The following is a 12982-nucleotide window of genomic DNA, read 5'->3' as shown; positions in this document are numbered from 1 at the left end:
TGTAAATTTATGAGCTATACCAATGAGAAGTTTACTAAAATGTATACAGTTGTGATCAAAATGTGTAGGATTGGTAGAAGATGTTAATCTAACAAGTTGAAACTAGAATTAGGCTTATGGATTTATAATATTTGACTGATGATGGAGTTGAGTAGGCTACCTAAGTATATGAGGGGATTTTAATCAGTCTCGTGGAGCTGTAATTTACATTTAGAAAACTATCTTAAGGTTTTGTGTTTTCCAAAAGAATTAAAGTCTCCTATTTCATATAAAAAATTTGTAAATTACATGTTGTTTGATTTCAACTACACTAGGAAAAGTTCTACTGGTATTTCTGTAATTTTAAGTGCTGTTAAGGGATTTGCCTTGCTCCTCTTTGCCAGTTGTTTTGGAAGTCATTAAATATGTAATTCAAAAATATGTGTACATGAATTAGCTTGGAAAGAGAGTAGATGCCCAGTAGCTAAATAGATAGTAATATTCTAAAAGTGGAACAGCTGTGAGTGTTTAAAGTAGAGGACTTCTTAAAACTGTAGAACTACACAGATTGTTTAGTGTAGCTGAATAATCCTGGAGAAGTAGAGACATACATGGAGCAGATAATGTGAAAACAAAGACAGGCAGTTCTGAACTCTGAGTGGCATGTATTCACTCTGATACACTGAGAAAGCTCTTAATACTTGGAGTTTTATGGTTTGGGGTGGAGTTTTTCTAGTTCTTTGATTTTTTTAGGGTTTTTTTGTGTTTCCATAGGTATTTTCTTGTTATGTATAGCTGCCTATGATGTAGCTGGATGCCTGTTAAATGCATATTCATGTATTTATTTCTTTTATGGACCACAGTCCTAGACCATTGGACTATATAGTATTCCATGGACTATAGGTTGGGAATCATTATCAAGACCCATTGTTTGGAATTAAAATGAACATTTGAATTAGAATTGACAGTCTGAAACTCAGCTGGGATGAGTCAAAAAGTATACTGGTAGATCATGGTAAATAATTTATTATTGGTGGAATCTATTTAAGGAATCAATACTTTTCATTTTTCAGACTATGGTATGAAATGTTCAGTTCAAGAACCTATGGTGTCCCCTACGTCCTGTGAGTTAGGGACTCCAGGGTTTGTTGTTCTCAGTTTTCATAGACATAATGTTTTAACAAGTTCTAATTCCTTGCTTTTCATGGTTTCTGTATTGGAGTAGTGACCTTCTAATTATTTAATATGAACTGTGATGACCAGTAAGTGCAGTCTTTAGTGTAACAGATTCAGAATTAGGGTACATGACATAAGAATGCAAATTAAGCACTTATAACAATATTTTTATGGGTGATGTTTATTAATAATGCTAAGACTAATGAAAGAAAAACAGGAAAGTGCTTCAGACTTTTCCTTTAATATTTTTTTTCCTCAGGTGTTTGCATTGATACCTTTTGCTGAGGCACTCCTATATTACTTTTCAAAAGATAAACACACAACTAAGCAATAATTGTAGCCTATTGCTATTCCGATTGAAAGATTAATAGACATTTTAATGTTATTCGTGGAGCATAAGAAAGGTTAAAGATTTCCAGAAAGCTATTGTCAGATCTTTTAGACAAAAATGTAAGTACTCCATTACACAAGTGTTAGACATAAAAGTTTAAAAGCAGATTCTTTTTTCTAACTTGATTGTGAATAAATCATTGAAGAAATAGTATTATCTTTTTGTTTTGAAAGTGTATTAAAGAAAGACTTGACAGGAGTCTATGTCCTCTGTGTGATCTGTATTTGGTGTTCTATTGCCTGATGGAATTTTTTTGTAGGCTAATTTTACTTCCAATAAATTGTTTGTTAAATTAATATTTCTCCTACCTCCTCATTACGCTATTCATGTTGCTTACATCTGATTATTTTAGTCATTCATATGAAGGAAACTCTGTACATGTCTCTCAGTGTTAGCTGGTATAAGTGGCCTACTTTGCATATAGGCTGGGAACATGATGAAATCTATTTTTAAAGGAGGATCACTTCATTTTCTCCTAATGCTTTATACAGCAGTCTTGAGTCTGCATGGTCTGGTACCTCTGTGACTAAAGCCCATGAGCCAATGAAAATAGGTAGAGCAAGAATCAATGAAGGAAACCTGAACATTATAGCTCTATAAGATGACTTACCAGTCATCTGGTATGATGTTGTACATTTAAGAAACCACCTAATGGTCTAGTTAAACATGTGCTGTCACTTGTAATCAAGACTAATTTTCTTTCTAAGTGGCCAGTGTGATGGGACTTGTCGAAAAGCATCAAACTCTGAATCTCTGTGTATGTTACTCTGAAATTATTTTTTTTTTATACTGCCTTAGTAGTTGGAGCATTCACTAAGTGCTGCCTCAGTTCCACTGCTGTGTCATCTTGTGAATCCATAAATCTCTGTCTTCAATTTTCAGAATAATTGCTTAGTGAAGGGATTTGTAGGGTATCTTTGCTGTAAGTACTTATCTTCCTGCATCCCCCTGCTCTTGTTTAAAGCTATGCTAGTAGCAGGATACATGCAGAAGAGAGTTCAGAATAGAAGGACATTTCCTGTGTCCTTGGCAAGTGCACCATTCTGCCCTGCAGTTCTTTTTGACTTGTTTGAGAGAGACCCCAGTTCTGGCATGCAGCCCTTTGGGTTTGTATCTAAATATCTAACCCAGGTTCTGAAACCAGACAGTGAAAGTTTAAAACCTACAACTGTAGTAGTGTCCCACTAGGTCTGAAGTATACTTTGAGTTGTGCAGCCTGAGTAGGAGCTTTTGTCATAAAATGGTGTTCTAGTTTTCTCTGTATATTGGGAAATTTTCTGAAGGAAAAAAAGTGTTGATAGTTTTTAATATATTGATTGAGTCACTTCCATTGTTGGCAAATACTGTGTTAAATATAGATCATAGAAAATAAAAACTCACCTTGCAGTGATGTGTTTTTAATGATAATGTTCTGTATTAATGATATGGCTTTTACTAAATAAAGCGGTTAATTTTTTAAATAAACGTAAGGCAATTGTGGGCATGAACTCTTGTAGCTTTTGACCTATATATGATTGTATCAAAATATGTATTGTGGTATCTACTGGTGAACTTGACATTAGTGCATAAAAGTGTACAGTAGGTAGGAAGGTGTCTTCTACCTTTTTTGTTAGTTTGTTTCTTTGTTTTTGTTTTCATGATGTTTATAATTCAAAGTATTCACCAGTGAACTCATTTTTTATGTAACTGCTGAAGACTGAAATTTGCTCCAGTTCGGGAGAACACAGATTTTGGCATCTATATGTCTTCTGTTTTAAATCCTTACCACTTCACTGGTGGATAAATTTCATCAGTAATTTAAGAGGGGTTTTACGGTCTTATTCAGGAAAGAATACTTACTGATGTCAGAGAGACTTCACGCTTCAATGCTTTCCTGAGTATATTGAAAGAGACTTCAGCATATGCTCAAATGTTTTCGTGAACTGGGAATTTAAAAGGTTTTATAAAATTAAAAGGCAATATCACTGTAGACATTATTAAGAATTCAGACTACTGTTATTATTATGTAGAGATTTTATTCAGCAATATTACATATCACCATAAAATTTGCTTCTTCAAATGGCCCCCTCACAGTCATTACTGTAATTACACAGAAATATAGACACTGTTATTCCAGAAACACTGGCTCTTTTATTTTTGCTATTTCACACAGCTACTGATGTGTGCACAACTGGGTATTTTGTCTGTCTTGCTTCATTCATGAATATCCTAACTTTATATAGGGCTATCTGTGGTAGAAGTAAATTAATTTTGATCCCAGTGGTAGTAAGGTTATACATTGCATAAGAAAGTTTATTGACAATATTTAGTGTTTCTGTTTGTGTAGTTCTTTCCACATGAACTCAGTCTGCATTAAACATATATATGATTTTTAAAGCAATAGGAATTTATTATATTGCCATAATGTTGATGACGAGATGTTAAGACTTTAAACATGGTTTCTTCCTGTTACAGATGACTTCATTAGACACTGTGCACCAACACGTCAATAGCTAGTATTACTCACTAGATGAAATAAAAAATTAAAGCTAAATCAGGTAGTAATAGTAATACTAAATAGCTTTTTATTATTTAATCTATTCAACATCTGTATCAACACATTAAGTGTTCCTACTATTAATTTTTAACTAGTAAAATTAACTTGATAAAGTTATGTGAATTCCTATGCCTGAAATCTGGAGCTTTGTGGAAGATTTCAAAAATATTAAAAATCTAGGGCTTTATAGAAAAAAAGCACATACATCTTGAATAGTCAGTATAGCCTCTGGAAATAAAACAGATCATAACCTTTCAATGATAAAGAGAATAAGCAAATCTTTTTAATGGTGCCTGGTCATGCATTTTCTGCAATCTGGGATATACAGTGCTTTAGAAATTGTCAGGTCAAATACATAGGCATACAGAATTCTTCTGAAGGGAGATTTTCCATGGCTTATAGTGAGCATATATAATCTGGTTAGACTTTGAAAATGTTAGGTCTACTACTGAGTTAAATTTTTGTCATACAAATATTCCATGGATTTATCACCATGGATTTATTTCACCTTCTACAAACTCTTCTTATATGATAAAAATCATCTTAGAAAATTGCTGCTTTTTTTTCTTTTGTGGTTTTTTTTTTTTTTTTTTTAATTTTTGAAATAGTGTTTTTATATTTATTCAAAATTGGTATTACTTCAAAAAAATGTTTCTTTTTTTACTTTTAGAGGTTGGGTACATTTAGGTATTTTCATATAGTAGGGAAAATCACAGAATCACAGAATATGCTGAGTTGGAAGGGACCCACAAGGATCATTGAGTCCAACTCCTGGCCCTATGCAGGACACCCCAAGAATCACACCACGTGCCTGAGAGCGTTGTCCAAATGCTTCTTGAACTCTGTCAGGCTTGGAGCTGTGACCACTTCCCTGAGGAGCCTGTTCTAGTGCCTAACCACTCTCTGGGTAGAAAACCTTTTCCTTATACCTAAACCTCCCCTGGCTCAGTTTCATGCCATTCCTCAAGTCCTATCACTGGTCATGAGAATGAAGAGATCAGTGCCTACCCCTACACTTCCCCTCATGAGGAAGCTGTAACTGCAATGAGATCTCCCCTCAGTCTCCTCTTCTCCAGGCTGAACAGACCAAGTGACCTCAGCTGCTCCTCATACAACTTCCCCTTCAAGACCCTTCACTGTCCTTTTGACCCCTCCTTTGGACACTCTTTAACTTAATATCTTTTTATATTGTGGATGCCTAAACTGCACACAGTATTCCAGGTGAGGCTGCACTAGTGCAGAGCTGAGTGGGACAATCACCTCCCTCAACCGGCTGGCAATGCTTTGCTTGATGCCTCTCAGGACATGATTCTCTATTTTTGCTGTTTTAAATACACCTTACCCCTGTGCGGGGAAAAACAAAAAAACAAACCCCAACTTTTTTCTCATTTGTGGACTAACATATCAGTAATTTAAGGAATTTATTATAATTATATCAAAATATGGAAGTAATAATAATAATGGCCAGTCTTCGCAAGCGAAGATCCGGGGAAGGTCTTTACACCTTCCAGCCTGCGCACTGGATTTTTTTAGGTGAGACACAGTGTGCGTGGAACTGAGCCCACCCTTTAATCCTAAGGTTCATCTGCCGGGGCCAAGGGAGCTTGGATGGTGGCAGCGAGGTTCTCAGGACGTAGATGGATTACCTTACAGGGCTAACGAGCTCCATCTGCCCGGGGAGTGTCCCTGACCAGGAATCGAACCCGGGCCTCGGCGGTGACAGCGCCGCACCCTTAACCACTAGACCACCAGGGGCTCAAAATATGGAAGTAGACCTTGCAAAATGAGAAGAATTCTGAAAATTTTCTAAATTACTGCAAATCCTAAAGAGAGCGTCATTATTTGCAGAGACTAGTAAGTAGTCTCTAGCTTTCTAGTCTCGAGTCATGTTAACAATACATGATGGTACTGGGGAAAAAATCTGAAATTAGTTCCTCTGATCAACCTAACTCTAAGGCTTCCTTATAAATCACAAACTCTGCTATGACACTGCAAGAATGTATAAAGGATTTAGATAGTATACTTCCCTCTTATGTTTGAAAGTAACCTTGAAATATTTCTAGAATTATCACTTCCAGAAATAACTAACACTTTTGTTGTCAGTGATAGTGCTTGATTGACAAGGTATTGACAATCTCTATAAAATTAATGTGAGGGAGCTTTCTTCCAAGTAAGAGAGCAAGGATGGCTGTTCACATATCTATCCATTTCTTTATCTAAAAATTACATCATGATTGACAACTGGTTTCTTCAATGACTTCATCGAATGACTTCATGAATTGACTTCAGTGGTAAAAGCTCATTACTGGGATATACTACCAATTCTTCAGGTCCCCATGGATATACCTGTGCAGATAAATTCATTCTTCGTGAATGTACATGAAGCAAGGAATACATTTCCATTCATGCTGTCCTTGTATTACCTCTGTAAATTTTTGAGCTAAATAGATGTTTACTAATGAGAAAGAGAGGAGAAATAATTAGTATGGCAGTATCTCTGTTGGTAGAATTCCACTTATATTTATAAAAATCTAGAAATCCTAACTGTACTGTCTCTTCCAGACAAACTGGCTCCCTGTGTTTCAAGTGAGTTTTTTTCACAGACATAACTTCTCATAACAATTGGTCACATTACTTTGGACAGTTACCTTTTTTTTTTCATAATTTATCAGTTTTCTACTCATGGACATAAACTGTTCTGGTGGACCACTAAAAAAATGTCTCTGTAAGAGAAATTTACTTCATTCTCCTTCTGCATAGAAGAATGGCAGTATGACATGCTGTAGATGATGAATGGGGGCACAAAGTAAATGAATCCTGTAAGGCATATTTGATTTTAAATAGTTCTACTATTGTTCATTTCTTACTTAAAGTAAGGACAAGGAATATAAGAGAACAATAAAACTTTCAACTGAAAATTAGAAAAAGAAAGTAAAGTAATTAAAATTTCCATTTTCTTCAACTAACCTTATGACTTTGATAATAGCTAGAAAGTAAGCGAAATGGGATCGATAATTCATCTGCTCTTTGTTGTAATCATTACCTAGTAGTTTTCTCTTTTAATCTTTTATCCCTCATTAGTCTTTATTCTGCATGTGAAAATCTTACTGGATTATGTGCTTCATACACTCCCAGATACACTTCACAGTATTGCTGATTTCAAGTGAAATGCGTTCCAGCTTACACAGTTTTCATCCTGTGAGATAAAGAGGTTTGAGACAGAGAGGTTAGAGAAAAAGGTCACAGTAAACTACTTATGGCATCTTACAGGCTTTACAGAGCAATACATTATCAAGTGAAATCATGGCTTGTTTTACTTCTGGAAGAAGAAAGATTCAGGGCAGTTACTGTCTCGGCCTCTTTCACAGATGGTATCCACTCATTCTTAGATATCTGAAAAGGTGACTTTACAAACTATAGTTGGTAATGCTGTAAGTTCTCCACCTTTTTTTTCTCTATTCCTGAGTAAAAAGAAATATTTTTTTAAAGCCAGAGGGTAGCTGTATTTTCCTGCACTTTGTTTATCCACATCTGTCTGTTTCAATAGAGAATAAATACCTGTAAGTTCCTGCTTTTACCTTGACTGTTCTGAACTGTGTGACAGATGCATAAGAGAGAAGGATGTTCTGTGGAGGCTGAGGATACAGTAGAGTTTCTCCAAAAGAATTCAGGACTTCATAGTCTTGATCTACTGTTCTGCATATTGCAAGTTATCTTTCTATGAAATAAGCACTACTTACGAATTTTAAGATATAAAATGTGTAAGAGTTGGGAAGTGCTCATTAAAGAGGCTCATGTTTCAGCCTAAATGATTCTATGATTCTGTGTTACATATTTTGTTTTGGGCATGAAGTATAAGTTAATTAAATTTCTTTTGATGTATGTGTGTTTATTTGCACACATACATATAAATATATACTACACTGCAAAATGTGCCTTGACAACCACTGTGCTATTTTAAACAATAAAGAGTCTAAAATTTCAGATACTGAATCAAATATTCTGTCATCATATTGTTACTCCTCTGTGGCAACCAGCATGGAGTAGGAAGTATTGTATTTCAAAGCAAAGTCAACATTTTTTTTGGAAGAATTGCTTTAACTTAACAACATAACGCAGTGATTCTATGTGAAAGCATTTCTGTGTATAGTTATATGCATGCATGTAACTAAATATGTAGGGTAGGTTGTTGATAGGCATAATTAAAGAATAGCAGTCCCTCATAAATCATTTACAAGGCTTCTACACAAGCAGCAGCTTGACAGTAGGGTTACCTGTGTGTTACCCAGCTACACAGCAGAAAGGGAGCAGATATGTGCTAGTTTAAAATGTTTGTCTAATATCTGGCTGTGTAGCAGCTCTCTGAACACGACTGCAATGATCTAGTTCTCTGCACAGAGAGGCATGGTGCAAATCTTCCGTCATTGCAAGCCCAAATTAAATCATCCCTTGAAGAGTTTTGAAGTTATGGAGCCAGAACAGGAAATGACTGTTCTCTGAAACAGAACTGTTGACTTGATGCTTCTTGGATCTTATGTTATAAGCTGATTCAAATGTTCCTTCTCCACTGTTAAATGTCAAATTTTGCTTAGTTGCTATTGTGCCTCCTTGGTGCCACTCTAGGGATGTATTTGCCTGGAGTTCCCTTGCTCTGCTGTATGTTTGGGGTGTCTATCAGCTGTACCACACAAAAGCTAAAGGCATGAACAAAAGCCAAAGGAGCAACTGTGGGAGGGTACAGGAAAGCTAAAAATATTCAAAGCTGGATAGGTGATTTGCGCGTTCCTATGTCCAACATGCAAGCTGCCCTTTGGCAAAACCCAAACTTGTACTTATCTAAGATTCAATGCTTAAAATGGGTACTTTTCCTCTGTGTCTGTGAGGAAGAGTAGGTCTCTCATCCACACCGGAGCGCTTCAGCTAAATTTAACTCTGGCTGTTAGAAAGACTTACTTGTTGTAAAAGTAAGACTTACAGTAACAGCTGTGGAAACTACTGCTGTTTCTTTGGTTGAGGATTTATGAGACAACTTTGCAGGGAGAAAATATTTATTTATATTTTTTTAATACATACATACAAGGGTGGATGATATGAAAGAAGGAGATACACATCTGAATAGTGTCAGGGAGCAAGTTGTATAATGGCACAGGTCAAAGTGCTAATATAGGAGGCCAATGCCCCCTTTACCCCATTAACTACCTGTGTGGCTAGAAAAACAACAGGTAAACATTTAGAAAGCTTTATGTCTTACTTTGTTTACAAAGAAGTTTAATTCTGGTATGTGAAAGCTGTGTGGCAGCGCTTACACTTTCTAATGCATTTTGGTACTACGTTTATTTCAAGTTATCTGTCTATATTTCTCTTTCAGGTTCAAGTCCTTCGCAATGCAGGGGAAGAAGTGACCCTAACTGTGTCCTTTCTGAAAAGAGCACCTGCTTTTCTCAAACTGCCGCTGAATGAAGATTGTGCATGTAAGCCTTTTTTACTTGGCCAAAAAGAACTCAGTTCAATGCTCATGAACGCTTGCAGATTCTGAAACTACTGTGCGTTGAGGCTGATTGACACCAGCTTTTACAATCAGCATTACTGTCTGAATATAAGATGCTTCTATTTCCAAGGCTTTTGTTAGCATTCGCCTCAAGGAAAAAATTGCTATCTTTGGTTGAAAAACAGGTACCCAGGCATTTACATGGTGTGAATCAGCAAAGTTGAAGATAAAAAGAGAATTACATTGGTTTGTAGTAATTCACATCCTGATGGGGAGTATTTAAAATCAGGTTTTCAGGCAACATCAGATAGTATTTTAGTCTCAAAGACTTTTTTCTTGCAAATGTGAACATGTGATTGTATGTGTATATTTAGAGGGTTTAACTTTGTCGTTTAAAATTCAGAGGCTTGGTGGAGATATCTGTCTACCTAAGAATAAATTACTCTGGGATGATAAGTATTTTGTTTAAGTCCAACCGAGTTTTAGTCAACTAGCCCCATGAGAGACATATGGAGACAGCTGTCTTCCTGTAATTATATTAAATTGTAAGTGTAGATGCATAATTATAGACTGTTGCAGCATATTAAGCATGTTTATATGTCAGCCTGTGTCTTTTGTCACCATTGCTTTCCTTCTGCTTCCTTCTCCCAAGAGGGTAAAAAGAATTGCTTAATTTTTAAGCAACAAAACAGTAATTTTTTTTTTCCATACCTTTAGCCTTTGATTTTAAGTCAGTAGGAATTAAATAAACTAAATTATGAAATAGTGTTTTATACAAACATATGTTGAAATATTATCTTTTTCTTTTGCCTATGTATTAAATTTTAGTGAGACAAGAAACATATCAAAACTGTATCCTTAACTAAAAATGTATTACATTTTATGAAAGGGTACCCCACAATGTCTTGAGTGATGCACGGGAATGTGCAGTCGCATGGATCCTATCACTTTTGAGGTGTAGCCCTGCAATTTCCTAAAGTTACAAAAACATTTAGAACTGCAAACTCCACTGAGAGTAACAAAGTTACTCAAGTTTCTTCAAGTAAAGAGAGAGAAAATACACACTTCCCTTTTATTGTCAAATTTGCAAAAACCTTTGCTCTTTTTTTTTTTCCTTACTAAACAGGCTATTCCCATTTTTTTAAGCAGAGCACATCAGGAGGCTTTCTTGAGCCTCCATTCAACTTTCAAAGGAATTTAACTCAAACCAGAAGGCAGATAGTGACTGATGAAGAAAGTAAATGAGTGTTATATATGATAAAAGTTATTTTGGGGGGTGGGGGGAGGATGGGATGGGGAGAATGCATACATGCATACACAAATTTGAATTACAACATCATTGATTAATGCAGATTTTTTTTGTGAATTTGTATTTGTATTAGGTGCCCCCAGTGATCAAAGCAGTGGCACATCCTCTCCCCTTTGTGACAGTGGTTTGCATCTCAACTACCACCCCAACAACACGGTAAAGAGCTTATATCTCCTTGATAGAATTACATGGAGGAATAATTATACTAAAACAGCTAAGTGGAAGTACTAATAAAGGACAGTAACATGGGAGGAGCTCTAATTAACATTGCAGATAGACAGTTCCACAGAGGGGAAAAAGAACTGCCAGATATTATGACTGGGAATTAAACTAAGACAAATTCTTACAGGCTGAGATTGTGCCTTGATAGATGTGATTACTATTTTTACTTGGGCAGTAGGGATTTTGCAAACGTTTTTTCTCTTAGATGATTTCTCTGCATATGAATTAAAATTCCTAAAATGACAATATATCTATTAATAAAAAAGGAAGAAAACTTTGTCAGAATATTTTTCCGTTACTTATATTGCATACATTATCTAAAGCTTTTGGCAAAAGATGACTTAGGTACATGTTTTTATCTATTTTTAAGATGAGAGTGTTTTACTTCTAGCAATATACACTTATAATCTTACTGAAGAGTGATAGGATTACGGAGCAAAGTCTGTCTAGAATAAAATGCTATAGATGTCCAGTCTAAAAGATGCCTATGAAATGCAACAAGGGACCTTTAAAAATTTTTTTAGCCAAGAAATTAAAAATTTCCATTATTCTAGATAGTTCTTAAGGGGAGTTTTCTGAGTATTTGGCTTTATATTAGATGAAAATATAAAAAGCACAGTGTAAGTAAACCAGTATACATCATAATTATTAAAAAAACTGTAAGCCTTGTTGAGTAGACTTTGTCATTTTTGATTCCTGCCTTGTTTTATTGTACTTTCATATTTTACTATTAAAGGTTTTAAATAGCAGCCCAGAGATTTAAATATTAATACCACAGGTTTAAAGCTGACTGTAATCTGGGAAGCCCCAGCTGGAATTTATAAAAATGGGATAACACCAATAAAATTGATGTCAAATAACAGTAAAATTATATGTAACTAATGCAGCAACAACAAAAGCAGGCTTGTCTCAACAATCTATATAGGTATGAATATATGTAAAAAGGCTCCACCTTAGGCCCAGTGCTCTTCAACATCTTCATAAATGACTTGGATTTATTAGCCCCCTGGGCACAGTGCTGGCTCATGTTCAGGCGACTGTTGACCAACACTCCCAGGTCTTTTCTTCTGGGCACCTTTCCAGGCACTCTTCCTTTGGCCTGTAGCACTGCCTGGGGTGGCTGTGACCCAAGAGCAGGACCTGGCACTTCACCTTGTTGAACCTCTTACCATTGGCCTTGGTCCAGATTCCTTTGCAGAGCATTCCTGCTCTCCAGAAGATCAACACTCCTGCCCAATTGTCTGCAAACTGAGAGTGCACTCAATCCCCTCTTCCAGATCACTGATAAAAATATTAAACAGAACTAGCCCAAATACTGAGTGCTGCGGAACACCACTCATGACTGTCCATCAACTGGATTTATCATCACCATTGTCTGGGCCCAGCCGTTCGCCCAGTATTTTACCCAGCAAACTCTGCGCCCATCCAAGCTATGAGCAACCAGTTTCTTCAGCAGAATGCTGTGGGAGACAGTGCCAAAAGCTTTACTAAAGTCCAGTTTGACAGCGTTCAAAACTTTTTCCTTCATCTACTAGGTAGCTCACTTGGTCATAAAAGGAGATCAGGTCGATCAACCTGCCTTTTATAAGCCCATGATGTCTGGACCTGATCCCCTGATTGTCTTGCATCTGTCATGTGATGGCCCACAAGATGATCTGCTCCATGACCTTTCCTGGAACCAAGGTCAGACTGACAGGCCTGTAATTCCCCAGATTCACCTCCTGGCCCTTCTTGTAGATGGGCATCACATTTGCTGACCCCCAGTCAACTGGGACCTCTGTGGTTAGCCAGGACTGCTGGTAAATGATGGAAAGTGACTTAGTGAGAACCTGCACCAGCTCCCTTGCTACCCCTGGGTGGATCCCATCTGGCCACATAGAC

General features: G+C 36.4%; 1 protein-coding gene across 8 annotated transcripts in view; it reads left to right on the top strand.

Moving 5' to 3' along the window:
* The window catches only part of SNTG1 (syntrophin gamma 1), a 340195-nt gene that overhangs the window by 210204 nt on the left and 117009 nt on the right, over positions 1–12982 (top strand). For all 8 annotated transcript variants that reach the window (XR_007630406.1, XR_007630405.1, XM_050328342.1 and 5 more), the window contains 2 exons: positions 9451–9553; positions 10953–11035. Coding sequence is in view for 6 of the 8 variants with exons in the window: in XM_050328342.1 (XP_050184299.1) it covers positions 9451–9553; positions 10953–11035 (186 nt within the window). In the remaining 2 variants the exon portion in view is untranslated. The remainder of the gene's footprint in view (positions 1–9450; positions 9554–10952; positions 11036–12982) is intronic.

The sequence above is a fragment of the Myiozetetes cayanensis genome, unplaced genomic scaffold (assembly GCF_022539395.1).
Source record: "Myiozetetes cayanensis isolate MyiCay16 unplaced genomic scaffold, myiCay2020 scf1, whole genome shotgun sequence".
Lineage (NCBI taxonomy): Eukaryota > Metazoa > Chordata > Aves > Passeriformes > Tyrannidae > Myiozetetes > Myiozetetes cayanensis.
This window is presented reverse-complemented; position numbering and strand designations above follow the sequence as displayed.